The sequence below is a fragment of the Protopterus annectens genome, chromosome 2.part2 (genome assembly GCF_019279795.1).
Source record: "Protopterus annectens isolate FY-2018-M chromosome 2.part2, PAN1.0, whole genome shotgun sequence".
Classification (NCBI taxonomy): Eukaryota; Metazoa; Chordata; order Ceratodontiformes; family Protopteridae; genus Protopterus; species Protopterus annectens.
Window position 1 is genome coordinate 18,675,048 of NC_056730.1, and position 17,234 is coordinate 18,692,281.

General features: G+C 42.9%; 1 protein-coding gene across 1 annotated transcript in view; it reads left to right on the top strand.

Annotated features, from left to right (window-relative positions):
• Positions 1 to 17,234, top strand: part of SCAMP1 (secretory carrier membrane protein 1) — a 1,252,061-nt gene that overhangs the window by 287,341 nt on the left and 947,486 nt on the right. Inside the window, exon 3 of the mRNA XM_044063705.1 lies at positions 7,775 to 7,876. Coding sequence (XP_043919640.1) covers positions 7,775 to 7,876 — 102 coding nt within the window. The remainder of the gene's footprint in view (positions 1 to 7,774; positions 7,877 to 17,234) is intronic.

Below are 17,234 nucleotides of genomic sequence, written 5' to 3' on the forward strand. Positions count from 1 at the left end.
AAGTGGGGTCAGCCTTGCTGCCATCTTTTTGCTACTCCCCAAAACAGCAAGTGCAGAGAATATTTCACTCTATTCCCTTTACCAGGCCAACCCAGCAGAGACGCTCTAGTCCAAGTTTGGCCCCGGGGACTTCTGTATGCATTTCCTCCCTTCCCACTGATCTCTCAAGTGATACAGAAAGCTATCGCTCAGAAGGCCTCGTTGATCCTCATTGCTCCTTACTGGCCTCGACAGGTGTGGTTCCCCTTTCTACATCGTTTTCTCTTGGAGCGACCGTGGAATCTGGACCTAGTTCCAGATCTTTTGATCCATCAGTCAGGTCAGTTTCATCGCCCTCCCTCTCTGAACCTCACTGCTTGGTTCCTCCAGTTCCAACCTTAGCCAGGCTTCCTCAATTATCTCACTCTGTTAGAGATATTTTGATAGCTTCCATAAATCTTCCACTGGAAGATTTATTTGAGTAAGTGGAAACGCTTCACATATTGGGCTCAAGGAAAGGACATAGATCCTTTCACTGCTTCCATCCAATTAGTCCTTGATTTTCTAGCTGAACTCTTCCATGCAGGTTCATCTCCTCTACACTTAAAGTTCAATTGGCAGCTATTTCTAACTTTCATGTGGGTATTTCTGAATCTGCCTTAATGTCCCACAAGCTTTGCAAAGCCTTTTTGAAAGGAGTTTTTCTTCTCAGACCTCCTATAAGAAATCCTCCTTCTCCTTGGGACCTAAATTTAGTTCTTGCTTCTTTGATTCTTCCCCTTCGAACCTGCAGTCTCCTGTTCTTTAAAATTATTATCATGGAAGACTCTTTTTCTGGTAGCTATTACATCAGCTAGAAGAGTTTCAGAGCTTCAAGCACTCAGCTGTTGTCCTCCTTATCTTTTGTTTCATAAGGACAGAGTATCCTTACGAACTAACCCGTCCTTTTTGCCTAAGGTGGTTTCGACGTCAAATCTAAATCAAAGCATTGATCTACCTGTCTTTTTTCCAGAATACTCCAATAGGTCTGAACAAAAATTACACTGCCTGGATGTTCACCGTCAATTGAGGTACTACTTGGATAGAACAAAACAGTTCAGAAAATCTGATCAGCTGTTTGATGTTCTTCATTCCACATTGCTGCAGTCCTAACTATTGGGGTAGTCCGCTGTCCAGTCGGCCCGAATACCAAAGTATATGGCTGACGTCGGTCAGGGCGCATTAGACTGACGTCAGTACGTCAGGGTACTAATGCGCATGACCGACGTCATATCCTCAGTCTTTTTTGCCGCATGGTCCGATGCAGAAGCAGTTTTGCGAGTGCAGGTTGGCGTTCTGAAATTTTCTGAAGCCGGAGTTTCAGACCGAATCAAAGTTGGCTAAGTACCCGGGGAACATTTTGGTTTTTCTTGCCTCAGTATTTAACCGGATGTCAGAAAAAGTGAATAACTGTATTTCTTGTGGGAAACAGATACCTCATAGGGATTACCATACCTTGTGTATACCTTGTTTAGGGCCTGAGCACGACGTTGTTGGCTGCGCTCTTGTGCTAGATTTAACAAACGCACTATTAAGAGAAGGTTAGACTGTGCCAGGTTAGTGTTTGGGAAGCGTTGTAATTATAAAATGCCGCGGATGTTCCACGCCGCTTCGTCCAAAAAGCGCAAGGACAAAACAGCGAAGCCTAGGGTTGATGAACCGGCAGTCCCGGACGTCGGTTCTTTAGAAGGCTCAGTGGAGCCCGAGGTTTTGCCAGGAGTTTCCTTGGATTCTCAGGCAGAGACTTTACTGTTACAGGATGTGCCTTCTCAGGAGGTAGGCCAGGCTGAGGGGGCTTCTCAGGTAACTGTTCTTCCCTCTCTTCCCAAGGTAGTTAGAGCCTCTCCTTCTGTTTCCAAAGCTTCTTTGAGAGGTAGGCCAAGTTTAGCTTCAGTGGGGCTTCTCCTAGCACTTCAGGTTCTGTGCCTAAGAAACATATGCTTAAAATGGCAGAAGATTTGATTACTATGATTAGAGGTTCTATGCCCCCTCCTGATAAGAGGCCTAGGGTGGAACCTGAGTTTGAGAGTTTTGAACAGTGTTCAGAGGCTTCTGAGTCTTCTGCGGAAGACTTGCAGGAGTATCCTCCTTATTCTGATTCTGATGTGGATGATTCCACTCCTACAGCTTCTCCTCCTGAGGATTTCTCATTTTCAGAGACTCTGCATTCCATGAGGGAGCACTTTAAATGGGAAGGCCAAGATTACTCTGATTCCAGGAAAAGGCTTAGGGAATTCTTGTTTTACCCCAGCATAGGCCCTTAGCTATACCTCCTGTGTTGAATGTGGTGGAAGATGTTTTGCAGAGGCTTCCTGAACCCTGATTCTTTGCCTCCTGCTCCTGTTAAACCTGATAGGTACTATAGGGTGCCTGAAGCTCATAAGTATCTTTTTAAGAGTCCTAGGGCAGACCCCGAAACTGTTTCTCAGGGACCTAAAGGTGTTAAGGCCTCTGTTGTTAAAAACCCTGTTCCCACTGATAAAGAGGGATGGGGTTTGGATAGGTGGGAAAGAAAGTGTATACTTCTTCCACTTTAGCCATGAGGGCGTTGAATTGTCAGTTTCACATGCTAAAATATCAAAATTATCTCCTTTCACAATTGAAATCTAAGGTGGATGCTTTGGCGGAAGGTATTGAGTGTAAAGAGTTGCTGGATTTAGTTCATGTGTCTGAACAAGTGGGTAAGCATTCTTTGCAATGTGGTTTTGATGCTGTACAGGCCTCCTCGAGGGTGGCTGCCACTAGTTCTGTTCTTCGCAGGCATGCCTGGTTGAGGGATCAGAATTTAGCTGAGCATGTTAAGACAAGGATTTTGGATGCTCCTTTACAGTCTGATGTGTTGTTTGGTTCGCCTGTGGAAGCAGTTTTAAAGAAAATGGAGGACAAAGCTAAGTCTATGCAAACTGTTAAAGATTTTTTGCAGGTGCAGCCACCGACGTTTAGTAGAAATTGGCCTACTAAGGGATGGACATATCCTGCTTATGATTCCCAGTCTAGGGGTAGGTCTAGACGTGGTAGGGGCAGAGCTCAAGGTTCTTTTAGGCCTAGAACAGGGAGTTCACCTGCTCAGACTTCTGGTGAGGGCAGGGGTCAGTCCTTTCGTAAACAGACCCAATGACCTGCCTTTTCAGCTGCCAGTAGATTCTCGTCTGGCAGCTCCTTTGGGAGGAAGACTGTCTCTTTTCAAAGAAAATTGGGGTTTAATTACTCAAGACAGATGGGTGTTGGATATCATTCACCACGGTTACAGGTTTTATTTCCATACATTGCCCCTTTCAAAGGCATGCCAGACGTTCCTCCTCCACAAAGGAAAGAGGCTCACAAGCAAATTTCTCTGTTACTCCAAATAGGGGCCATTCAGCCAGTCCCTGTATCAGAAAGGGGCCTAGGATTTTATTCTCGCCTGTTCCTAGTACCAAAAAAGGGGAACACGTGGAGACCAATTTTGGATTTATCTATCCTCAACACTTATCTGGACATTCCCAAGTTCAAGATGTTGACGTTACAACAGCTTTTACCTCTGCTGGGCAAAGATCACTGGATGGTAACTTTAGATCTCTAGGAAGCTTACCTTCATGTGCCTATAAGACTAAGTTGCAGGAAGTATCTGCGTTTTCGAGCTGGAAGTTCTCATTATCAGTTCTCTGCATTGCCCTTTGGCTTATCTACTGCCCAGAGTATTCACAAAGGTTCTGGCTCCAGTGATAGCTTACTTCAGGCTAAAAGGAATTCAAATCTATCCTTACTTGGACGACTGCCTGATTCTGGCTCAAGAAAAGGAAGACCTTCTACAGCATCTGGAATATGTTATAGCAGTGCTAAGATGCCTAGGGTATTCTGTGAACGAAATAAAGTCCAGTCTAGTACCCTCTCAAGACATGTGCTTTCTGGGTGTGAGACTGAATACAGCAGCCCAGATGGCCTTTTTAACCCCGGACAAACAAAAGAGTCTATCCCTTTACTTCCATCAACTATCTCATCAGTCCGTGCTGACTGCAAGGACAGTCCTTCAAGCATTAGGGTTCATGGCATCTTGTATTCTGGTGCTTCCCAATGCCAAACTGCATATGAGGAAGCTGCAATGGTATCTCAAAATGTATGGACACAGCACTGCCAGGATTTGGACACTGTCATTCAAATAATACCTTGCCTTCAAAAAGAATTTTGTGGTGGGCTCAGGAATGTCACCTAAACAAGGGACTCTCTGTGACCCGGCCAGAGGCGAGTCAGATTTTAACGACAGATGCCTCGGACATTGCTTGGGGAGCTCATCTAAATGGAAAGTGGATTCAAGACAAGTGGCCTGCCAGACTACAGCATCTACATATCAACATGAAGGAGATGTTAGCAGTCCAGTTTGCATTAATGGCTTTCAAGGAGTTACTTCTTCCAGGGCAGGTGTTGATTCTAACAGACAACACAACTGTCATGTGGTACATCAACAAACAAGGGGAACACATTCTTATCCTCTATGCAGGCAAGCAATGATTTTATGGGAGACTGCTCAGCTTGCAACTAACTCTTCAGGCAAGGTTTCTGCCGGAGCACAGAACTCCTTAGCAGATGTGTTAAGCAGACAAATCATGGATCCCCACGAGTGGAAACTGGATCTTCATGTATTTCAGAAATTGACAGTGTCATGGGGAACTCCAGACATAGATCTGTTCGCTTCTCCACTAAACCACCAGCTGCCAAAGTTTTGCACAAAGGGGTTTCATCACACAGCTTGGAGAGTGGATGCTCTTTCTTTCAGTTGGAAAAATCTTCATGTGTATGCCTTTCCACCTCTGCCTCTTCTTCCAAAGGTGCTCTTAAAGGTCAGACAAGACAAGCCAAGGATGATTTTAATAGCTCCAGATTGGCCTCGGCAACACTGGTACCCACTACTAAGGAGTCTGGTAAGGAAGCCTCCATGGCCTTTACCTTTGATTCCACATCTGTTATCTCAGAAGGACGGTCATCTGCTCAATGTCAAGCTTCACTCTCTTCATCTAACAGCCTGGCATATTCTGTGTTGAAACACAGCAGGTCTCAGCTTCCTCAACAAGTTTTAAATGTGATTATGGAAGCTAGAAGACCTAGTACAAGGAAAGTGTACGCAGAAAAATGGAAGAGATTTTTATTTTGGAGTACAGCAAAGAATTTGGAGATTTCTGAGCCTAATTTGAGTGTGGCTCTTCAATATCTTACTGAGTTATTGGACAAAGGTTTGTCCTTCTCTTCCATTAAGATTCATGCTGCAGCAATTTCAGCTCACTATGATTGTGACCCACCATTGTTTTCGCATCCTTTGTTCAAGCAGTTTCTTAGAGGGGCAAAGAATATAAGACCCCCACGTAGAGCTCCTACTCCTGCTTGGGATGTCAATTTTGTGTTGGAAAAACTTACTCTACAACCTTTTGAGCCTGCGGCTACTGCTGAATTGAAATACTTGCCATGGAAGACTGCTTTTCTGTTGGCTATTACTTCTGCAAGAAGGGTGTCTGAGTTGCAGGCCCTTATGGCAGTAGAGCCCTTTTTGATTTTCCATAAGGATAGGGTATCATTACGTACTAATCCTTCCTTTATGCCTAAGGTGGTTTCTAGTGTGGCTTTAAACCAAACTATTCATTTGCCTACTTTTTATGCAGACCCCAAAATAAAGGGGAAAAGATTTTGCACACTTTAGATGTACACAGGCAATTGCATTATTATTTAAGCAGGACTAAGGATTTTAGGCAGTCTCAGCAGTTGTTTGTTTCTTTTGCTTTGAGTTCAGGGCAAGCCTGTGTCAAAACAAACTATTTCTAGGTGGATTGGGTTTTGCATTGCATTTTGTTATTCCCATCATGGCAAGGAGATTCCAGCTGGGATTAGGCCTCATTCCACTAGGGCTACTGCCACTTCAACAGCATTTTTAAGGGGGGTGGCAACTAAGGATATTTTGGAGGCAGCTACTTGGAGTTCAGTGCATACTTTCTCTAAGCATTATCACCTTCCTCTCTACTCTAAGTCTAGGGCTGGTTTTGCCACAGCTATTTTGCAAGGCATGTTGTCAGCTCCTGCTTCTTTATGATTTGCCAGCCTCCCTTACCTCTGCTTTGGGATTCTACCCAATAGTTAGGACTGCAGCAATGTGGAATGAAGAACATAGTACAGTTTTGTACCTACCATAAATGTAGATGTTCGAGGATCCACATTGCTGCAGTCCAATTTACCTCCCTCCTTCCCTCTGTGTTTAGGGGTGGTTGTGTAGGTGAGGTTATATGCTGATAATTTTGTATATATTGTACATATTTTTGGTGCAGGTATATTGGGCCTTGTCTTTTTAGGGTCTTCTGACATCTGGGGCAAGAAAAGACTGAGGATATGACGTCGGTCATGCGCATTAGTACCCTGACGTACTGACGTCAGTCTAATGCGCCCTGACCGACGTCAGCCATATACTTTGGTATTCGGGCCGACTGGACAGCGGACTACCCCAATAGTTAGGACTGCAGCAATGTGGATCCTCGAACATCTACATTTATGGTAGGTACAAAACTGTACTTTTCCTATGCGGAAAGCAGAAAGGGACTTTCAGTTTCAAAGGTATCATTATCCAGATGGCTAACATCTTTGATTTCCCTTGTATATGAAATTAGACATCAAAAGCTGCCTGATAAACCTAAGGCTCATTCCACCAGAGCTTTGGCTACTTCTTTAGCCTTCCAAGACAGACTGCCTATTGACACCATTTGTGCAGCGGCTACTTGGGCTACTCCTCACACTTTCATTTCTCATTATAAGTTGGATTTAGCTTTTAGGCATAGAGCTAACTTTGGTTCCACTGTTCTCAGGAGTCTGTTCCGTTAGGCCACCCGGGACAAGGTGCTAGGGACGGTCCCATCCAGCAAGAATGAAGGCGAGATAGACAACTTAACATATAGAAGTTATGTTCTTACCATAACGTTCCGTTAGTTGTCTTCTTCTCGCCTTCTTCCACCCTCCTTCCCCTGGCCTGGACAGACCTAGAGGAGTTGTGATTGTGACCTCTTTCTACCACCTCTTTCTTAGACATATGCTATTATGCATATTTCCTGGTTCAGGATGTAGGTCACCCTTCTTTCTTCCTGTTGTTAGAGGTGGACTCTGTTTTACAGTTATACTGTTACTATTATAAGCTGGGGTTAGCTTACAAACGAGATCTGAGGTAACTCTCGCCTAGCATTGTGGGATATAAGGGGAGCCTCGAGCCGGTGGAACCAACTCTCGAGCTTTTAGAGTGAGCCGAGGTCGGCTCAACCCATCCAGCAAGAAGAAGGCGAGAAGAAGACAACTAACATGGAACGTTATGGTAAGAACATAACTTCTATTTTACTAAAGCATAATTACTGGTCTGTATTTATCAGTTTCTTTTTTTACATTTGGAGGGGTGATATTAAGCTGTTGATCATTGTGCAGCCATCTTGGAAAGCTGAATATAAATATATCGACCATTTTCATTTCAGAAGAATGCAGTTTATGAAGGCGATGACGTTGCATTTGGATTTGTTTTCTTAATGATAATAGTCATATCTCAAAAGTTAGAATACGGGGTGGTTTACAGATATTTTAAGATGCTAGTCAGTAAAGTTCCTACTTTAGTATTTATTATACTGATGCAATCCTGAAATGTGTTATGCTTTTTTGATGTATTACTGTGTTGATCAGGATAGAAGTATGACATATGTCTTTGCATCTTGTACTTTACATTCTTAAACATTGCATTAATTGAGGTCTGCCTTCTATCTTCTAGGCCCCTCCAGGAGGTGTGAAAATGCCAAACGCTGTACCTAGCACTCAGCCAGCTATAATGAAGCCTACTGAAGAACCCCCGCCCTATACCCCACATACTCGGGTGAGTTTATGAAAATCTGCCAAGGGGCATCTTTGAAACATATAACTTAATTTTGATTTTTTTTAACCAAAGAAAGCAGCAAATTATAAACAGTTCTCAGACATGGCCCATTAAAGGGGGATGCTTTAAGCCTAACAGTATATGGTATGGTATGATATATGTGTAAGAAACCTTCTTGCCTGTTTAACTGCTTACATCTTAACCAACGTTTTTGTACAGACTTGAGTTGCATTATATGTTATGTTGACTAGGGTTAGTCCCTGTATGTTTATGGCCTATTTTCAGAGGAACACAAGGTTGTGTTTGTCTTTACTAGGGAACATTCTCCTACTCCTTCTTGCTCCTGAAAGAGTAAAAGAGAGAAAAGGGCTTTACCTGAAAATCAACCTGAAACTGCATTTGCGGATTATAATGTGGGTGTTGCTGCAGATATGTATGAAGTAGTTCTTACAGAGTTAGGGGATGATTGATTGTCTACTTAGAAGATGTTAAAGTTGGCATGTTAATGTGATATCCAGAAGATTGATTTAGTGAACTCTTTGGGAGAAATAATGGAAGAACTGAATACTGAAGTAATTGAGAATGAGAATTTTATAGTCCAGGTGAGTTTTAGGATTACACCACCAATGGAGGACTGTAGAGAAGTTCCTGATGTAGAGGGGCACAGAATGATGATCCAGGAAGGTCAGGCAGCTTCAGAAAATACTGCTGATTTCCTGGAAGATGTGCAGGATTGTTTGGCAAGTAGTGTGTCACACAAAAGAGCAATGGTGAAGGATAAAAAACAACGCAGCCTGTTTTACAACAAAAACAATTATTTATACTGCTGGAGCTTCAGGATTTATATGAGGTTTGGGTGGTCCACCGTGCAAAAACACTACATTTTCTTGAATAAGTGAGATCCCAGACCAATATATTGTACAAGAAAGACTTTGTTAAGCTAGAAGATGTTGTTTCTTTTTCTGAAATAAGGGTTGTGGACTAGTACATTTTGTTGAAGAACTTTTTGGCATTTCATTTGAAACTATTACTGCAATGAACAAGGTACTGCTCTTAAAAAAGTTAGGGGCAGAGTGAGCCTTGGTGCAGTTTTTGATTACTAACAGATCTGAGGTTAAAAGAATATTTTTAAATTTAAAAATGAAATGCTTCAACAATATGGTAATAAGATTCATTGGAAGAATATTGTCAAACTGTGATTTCTTTTGAAAAGCTTTGACTCTGAGGGGATTTGGACAGGCTACTTGCAGGCCACAGTAGATTTGTAGTTTTATAGTAGTGGTTTAATGCAATCCAAACATTGTTTGTCAAACACTGTATGAATACTGTTGTTTTACACTGGACAGTCTGTTGTCTGTGTGCTGCTGGGAGTCATCTTGTCAGTTTGTATCTTATGAGACATAGTAAGAATTTTAGGAAAAGGAGTCTTGCTAAGAAAGGCTGTATACCCAAGTGTAAACAAAACATTTTATGGGCTGTCCAGAGAAAATAAACTTGTGTGTTTTGAACCCTTGTCTGAAAATGGGAGTTATTGAAAAAAAAATGTTGATGCAGTTAAACTACAGAAGGAGTAAATAATGCATGAAAGTGATCAGTGGAGATGAATTTGTCTCACTGATGAAGCTGAAGAGGCAAAAGGGCAATTATAGGGGGCATTCTGTTTACTGATAAATATGAAGTTTAAAATTAAAATGGGGAAACTCTGAAATGACAGTGGTGTCTGAAGTAAAATGAAGACTGGACAATGGAAACATTATGAAAGAGTATAAGATGAAGAGGAGAGGAAAATATGTGTACATCGAAGCTATAACTGTCAATATAACTAGTTTAAAAATTATATTGGAAGGCTTCCAGTGTTAGAATGGTTTTAAAGTCTCCAAAAGAGGACATAAATTTATATTAAGGACTGCAGATATGTGATTATAACAGATCAATTTTAATTACATAGAATGGGGGGTTATGGAATTTAGTGGAGAGTACAAAATCATGTATTTTGTTTAGTAAAGGATATAAGTTGTACACATTTTAGATCCCATTATAGCTCATACAGGAAGAACAAATGTAGCATAGTGGTGCAGCGATAACATTGTCAACTCACAGCAAGAGGTTCTCTGGTTCGATTCATGGCTGGAGTGCCTTCTGTCCATTGTGTGGATGTCCTCCCTGTATTTGTGTGGGTTTTCTCCGGGTACTCCGGTTTCCTTTCACGTTACAAAGACATGCATATGGAACGTTTCTCCCCAGGCCTCCACTGAAAATTGGCTTTGTTCCAAGTCGGACTTTCCCAGTAAACAAATGATAAATAAATAAAATAAATAGTAGATTTGCCTTGTTTGTTTCTTGGTTCTAAACCCCAGGCGCAACTCTGAAAGTGGTCACTTAGATCAATGTTGTAGCTCTGTCAACAAAAACACAAGTACATCAATACATAAATAAATAGATTTATTGTATTTTATGCACCTCCTGCCCCAAAGGAGAGTAAGTAACTGAGTTTTCAGAGGAACACAAGGTTGTGTTTGTCCTTACTATGAAAAATTCTCCTACTCCTTCTTGCTTCAGACAAAGATGGTAAAACAGTTGATAAATTTGAGGGAAAAGTGTATGCTTCTGCAACTCTGTTTTCAGAATTCTGAATTGTCAGGCTCATATGTTAGTTTATACTAATAGTGAAAATATGAGGAATGTTTTAGCTGTAGAGCTGATGTCTTTTGCAGCCATTCCTCTACAGATTGGTCGCGGATCTGATCTTGGGTCCAGCCTTGGCCACTTCAAAGCTTTGGATCCGGTGCTACTCCTCCCCCTACTTATAAACCCCATGTACAGAATGAACTGCCTCCTATCTCGTTTGCTTCTTTCAGGTACTGACTGATATATGGTGCTCGAGCAAAGCAGTTTGAGAAAACATTTTCAGATATATATTGTATTTACTATTTCTTCTCCTCCCCTGTCATTTAAAAAAAAATAACTTTACTACTTTCACATATAATGCGTGCGTGTATATGCATATATATGTGTATATGCACATGTGTGTGTGTTTGTATAGGCATCTGCTAATTATTCTTGCTTTACTGTAGTTTTTTAAATCAATATCTCCTTTAAATAAGATTGAAGTTGGAATTTTCATTATTATTGCTGTTAGTGTTCAAGAGTGAGTCTCTCAGAATTTGCATCATGGCTGAAAAGTCATCTGGTTTTAAAAAGTCTGTCTCTTGTGCACGCAAGCTTCCCATCTCTAACGCAACTGTAAAGTACTGCATTGGCTTCTCACACTTGGATATGCCCTGATCAGTCTTTGAAGTATTTGGTCAAAGGACTTTAATGAAGAGACAAAACAAATGGATTCTGAAGAGTCTTATCTTTCATCCAGCCCACTTTTGAATTAAAAACATCTTCAGCTTCGGGGAAATATGAGGTATGTACATTTTCTGCTTCTTCCACTTCCAAAAACACAGGTAAAGATCCCAAGTTTACGGAAAAGGACAAATCAAAGTCTTCCAGAAAACAATCCCTGGATCCAACAACTTAGTTGGCTACAGCAGCAAAGGTAATCAGACCTTCAGAGCCATTGCCTCCTTTGGACCCAGTCTTAATAGTGACCCCCCCCCCCCCCAGCTTTTCTTTGGAGACTGTTACTCTGATGCTCAGTACTCCTGTTTTACAAGAGAAACTACCTTACTCATGTAGACCTCCTCCTTCAGCTTCATCCCTTAGGTCAGTTAGATCTTCTTGGAGGCCTCACCCAAGCAGACTTGGACCGGGTGATTAGGTGTTTTCTTCAGCTTCCAGGGTTGAGCTGCCCTTGTGAGTTTCAGCTAAGCTCCCTGGATACATTTTGTGTTCTGCATTCAAGGCTTTTGAGAGCATACTTTCATAGCCTAGAGTAAGGTCTTCCCCTTAGGATTTGGATCCAACCCTCCCACTTGGGATCTCCTGGGGTCCTCAGCCTACTCTTCTAGTCCCGTTGGGATAGCCAGTTCTTGAGAGACTTGAACCTTTTGTCCATAGAGAGACTGTGTATGTTTCTACGATGTCCTGCTATTCATATGCTGCTGTATTCATGACATCAGGGAGTTTGCTCTGGTGAACTCTCAAACGTCTGGCTATTATACAAAAGTTAAATGCTACCACTAGGGTGCGCGCGACTTCCTGCACCTCTTTTCTGACATCAGTTGTAAATGGATGTCAGGTATAAAGTGGACGTCAGCATGCATCGACCTCAGAACTTTTCTGCCGCCTGTTTGACTACCAGCTCCGGTCTTAGCATTATTGGACTGTAGATAAGTACCCCATAGGGGGTTTATAATCTTTTCTTCTTCTGGCAAGAGACCTCAGACAAAACCCAGAAATGCACACAGCAAACCGGCCCCACTCAGACCTGCCTCCATTACCCCTCCCTCTAAACAGCCCTTTTAGGGAAAATCTGGTAGTCTGTGAGTATCAGGCTCCTCCCTCAGACACCCCTCTATCTATGCGCCTATTCCTCTGCCTTCCTGCTTGGAAGCAGGTTACCCAGGACTCCTGGGTCCTCTCAGTCATAAAACAGGGATACGTCATGTCCTGGGAGGCCAGACCCACCCCAAAAGGCATCCCTCACTCACCCCAAGACCAAATACCCCCCCCCCCCATCCTGCAACAACTCCTTGCTCAAGGACCATTCAGGAGGTACCCACCTTGGCAAGAGGAAGAGGATTTTATTCAAGACTCTTTCTGGTCCCCAGAAAGGAAGGCCTGTGGAGGCCTCTCCTGGACCTATCCCACCTCAACACCTTCCTCAGAGTCCCCTCCTTCAGGATGCTCTCTCTCCCTACTCTCGTACCCCAGATCCTTCCTCATGCTTTCCTAGTGTCCTTGGACATAAAAGATGCCTACTTGCACATCCCCATTCACCCACTTTTCAGAGGTACCATCGCTTCTCAGTGGACTTTGCGCCCTTTCAGTTCTGTGCCTTACCCTTTGATCTTTCTACAACACCAAGGGTATTTACAAAATGTTTGGTCCCAGTCATGGCATTCACCAAAACAAAAGGAATACAGCTTTTTCCTTACTTAGACGACATCCTGATCCAGGCTCCCTCAAGTTCCACAACCCTACAAGACCTGAGCTTCACCTTCTCCCTGCTATCAGGTCTAGGATTTACTATAAACATCAAAAAATCCTCACTGATACCCTCCCAAGATTAGGTGTTCTTAGAGTATCATATTCTGACAAGGGAAATGATGGCTTGCCTACCTCCAGACAAGATTGTGATGCACACATCTTATTTCGAGGGAGTTCTTCCCCTCAAAGCCATCTCAGCTAGGGAATACCTCAGAATCCTATGGTTTATGGCCTCAACTATCCCCATGGTCCCCCCGGCAAGGTTCCATGTGAGGAAGTTCCAGTGGTATTTAAGTTCAATCTGGAAACAACACTTGCACCCACTGGAATTCATGATTCCCATGCTGCCGTGCCTGACTAGGGAACTCAAATGGTGGCTCTCCCAGATTTAGAAGAATCCAGGCCTACCCCTACAGCCCATAACTCCCTGCCAGGATCTCTTCATGGACACCTCAGACACAGGCTGGGGTGCAACCTTGGGAAACTGGAGAGTGAGGATCACATGGACCAACACCCAACAGAAGGAGCACATCAATATTAAGGAAATGAGAGCCCTGATATTGGCCTTAGAAATTTTCCAGGACCACTTTCTACCAGGTGCTCTCAGGTGGTACACAGACAATACCATTGTACTGTGGTACATCAAGAAGCAGGGGGGGACAAATTCCTACCTCCTGTGCAGACTAGCACTGCAGGCTTGGGAAGTTGAGCTGGGGAAATGGATCATACTCCAAGCAGTCTGTATCCCTTCGGCAGAAAATGTGATGGGAGATTCATTGAGCAGGACCACAACCCTATCTCACGAATGGATGTTGAACAGGGATGTTTTTCTAGACCCCAGGTCCATCGATGTAGTATCCCAGATGTGGATCTGTTCACCTTCCCCATGAACAGACAGCTCCCGACCTTCTGTTCCAAGGTACTTCACCCAGAGGCTTGGAAGGTAGATGCTCTCTTGATTTCCTGGAAGGGGATGTACACCTATGCATTCCTCCCTCTCATACAGAGTCCTGCTACAAATTCAGAAGGAACAGCCACAAATCTTGCTGGTGACTCCCTATTGGCTAAGGCAGCCCTGGTTCCACCTTCTATTTCACCTAGCCAAGGGCACTCCCCACATGTTGCCTCATCGAATGGACGTATTCACATAGGACAAGGGAACACTCCAACACCTCCAGCTGTCCACTCTGAATGTCACACTGTGGGTGATAGAGCGATGATTCCTCAGACACCTATACCCAGAGGACGTGATCCAGGTTCAGCAGGAGGCCGCAAAACCGACTACTGGAAAATCCTACCTGTCAAAATGGAATAGATTTTCATTGTGGTGTCTAACAAATAACCTGCAACCACTGAGAGTAGAGCCGCCAGTGGTCTTGTCTTATCTGTGTGATCTTATGAAGTCTGGATTAACTTATTCCTCCATTAAAATACATTTATCTGCCTTCTCTGCATGTCTGCCTTTAGAACCTCCTCTGTCTTCCAGATTAGAAGTCAAACTGTTTCTGAGAGGAGCACTTAATTTCGGACCTCTGAGGAAATCCATTCCACCTCCATGGAATCTCAACTTTGTCCTGGAGAAATTGATGCTCCCACCTTTCTAACCAGCCAAAGACTGCTCCCTCCAAGAAGACTACCCTCCTGGTTGCCCTCACATCAACCAGAAGAGTGTCAGAACTCCAGGCCCTTATGGCAGACCCCTCCCTTCACCGTCTTCCACAAGGACAGGGTATGGTTGTGCACTAACCCCTCTTTCATGCCCAAAGTGTTCAGTGAGCTGTCTTTAAGTCAAACTATAAATATGACAACCTTTTTCCCCTCTCCACAGAACAAGGTAGAGAGGATACTTCATTCCTTAGATGTTCACAGACAGCTCAGGTATTACATGGCCAAAACCAAATCCCTATGCAAATCTGACAGGCTCTTTGTCTCTTACCACCCAAGAGCCCTGGGTCAACCTATTTCCAAGCAAACCATATCCTCTTGGATATCTAAATCTATTTTATGCTGTTACACTACTCATGGTAAGCCTCTCTACCAGGGCAGTGTCTTCCTCTAGGGCATTCTTTAAAGGATTAGACACTACTGCTTTCCTTGAAGCAGCTACATGGTCCTGTGCTCACACTTTCATTAGACACTGCAAGCTGGACTTGGTTTCTAGAGCCAGGGCAGGATTTGCCAGAGCCATCCTCCATGGGTTTGTGGAAAGTACTTATGGTCCACCTCCCATTCCATAGGACAGGAGCTTATGCACTCTTCCTGATGTTTTGAATACAGAAGCATAGGAGTAGAAGGACATAGTATTGTTGTGTAAGAACTTACCATAACCTTAGATGTCCTCTTCTATATGCTGCTGTATAGTTTCCCACCCAGCCTTCCCCCTCACACTTGCCTGATTCCTGACTCCTGGAGCACTCACTCCATAGTCACCAATTCCAGCGGCATTCAATTCTGAGGTGGATGCTGATGTCTGCTTTATACCCTACGTCTATTTACAACCAATATCAGAGCAGAAGCGCAGGACGTCGCAGGCACCCTAGCAGTAGCATTTTAACTTTTATATAATGGCCAGACTTTCGAGAGTTCACCAGAGCAAACTCTCTGATGCCATGAATACAGCAGCATATAGAAGAGAGGGACATCTAAGGTTATGGTAAGTTCTTACACAACAATACTTTCTCTCCTGAGCCACCCACAGAGCTGGTTCCCAGAAAACACAAGTGTAAAAGGACGTACTTGAATTCCCCAGAGGAATCCCTAACCCTTGACACAGATTTCAGTGAGGGTGAAGGTTCCCACGTATCTCCTCTTGAGGACATCTAGTTCAGAGAGAATCTCAGACTTCTTCTACAGAAAGGGGACTGGCCTTCCCAAATACCTTCTTCTAAGAAATTAGTTTTTCTCAGGGCTTTCGGTTCTGACCAGTCTACCTGACAGTTGAACCTATCCCCAAGAAGTCACACAAGTTCTTAGTTGCGCTGAAGCACTGATTGTACTGGAGCAAGAGCCCAGCAGTAGATTCTGTGATTGTGGTGGCAGCCACCAAGAAGGAGCTGAAGAGAGTTACTTTGTTGATCTGCTGAATAGAGAATCATGAGCTTTGGACAGATTTGGGAAATGGGTCTACACATAATCCACTTTTTTGATGAAGGCGCTTAATTACCTGATGGAAAGCAACTGTTTCACCCATAATGATATAAGAATGTTAACTGAATTTTTGGACCTCGTACTTGAAAAGTTTATTTTTTTAGGGTGGGTACTTTAAACAGAGAAATGGCATTGCTGTGGGGGCAAGCTGCACCCCAATTTATGCCAAAACGGTGATGTATGTATGGCAGGCAAGGTATATTTTTTAAGTGAGTGGTTTCAACATGTGCAGATATGTCTGCATTTTTGATATTGACAGCTGGACCAGAGGGTTTGGTTAAGTTTATTGAATTTTTGAACTGTACAGTGGAATTTTTTTAAATTTACGTACTGCTGGTTTTATAATTTTGTGAATTACCTCAATGTGACCATCTACAAAAGTCTTGCAGATTTTTGTTTTGTCAGTAATATATTGGAAGCCAACTTTTCCAATTACTTAGATTATCAAAGTTACCATCCACACAAACAGAAGGCTAGTACAGTGAAGGGCTAAATGGTGAATGTGTCACAAATGACCTCCAGTGAATTACGTTTCCAACAGGAGTTTGAGACTTTAAAGAAGATGTTTTTGGAACAAGGGTATCCTTTTGACTTAAGAAGTACTGAATTACAAATTTTGAATGAGAGAAATGGTAGATTTAAACCAATTATTACTGGAGGGGTGGTAAATAAATAAAGTATGAGTAGTGACAAATACAAAAGTTAAGGGCGATAAAAATTCCTCCACAACTTGTGTTACCTTACTCCTACCTGGCTTCCCGTTATAAACATCTTTCCTAAGAAATGGAAGACTGTACTAAGTGCAGATCTTAGTTTACAAAACAAAATTAAAACCCAAATTGTTTGTTTTTAAAAAAGAAAAGATATTAAGAATTTACTGGTGTGCATCCACCACAGTGAAAGTATAACACTTAGTAGAATTTAAGTGTGGAGCTTCTGCACAGTTCTCATTTGTACTTTAGGAGAGTGAAGTTCATGTGCCACCCTGCTTTGTAGTAAACTGTAAAGGGAATATTTCCTGTGTAACTTTGGGAGTTGTTCATGTTGCAAGATGTGATACTTTTAGCGCATTCTACATGGTAAAGACTAAATGCCCTTTGAGGAAATGCATTTA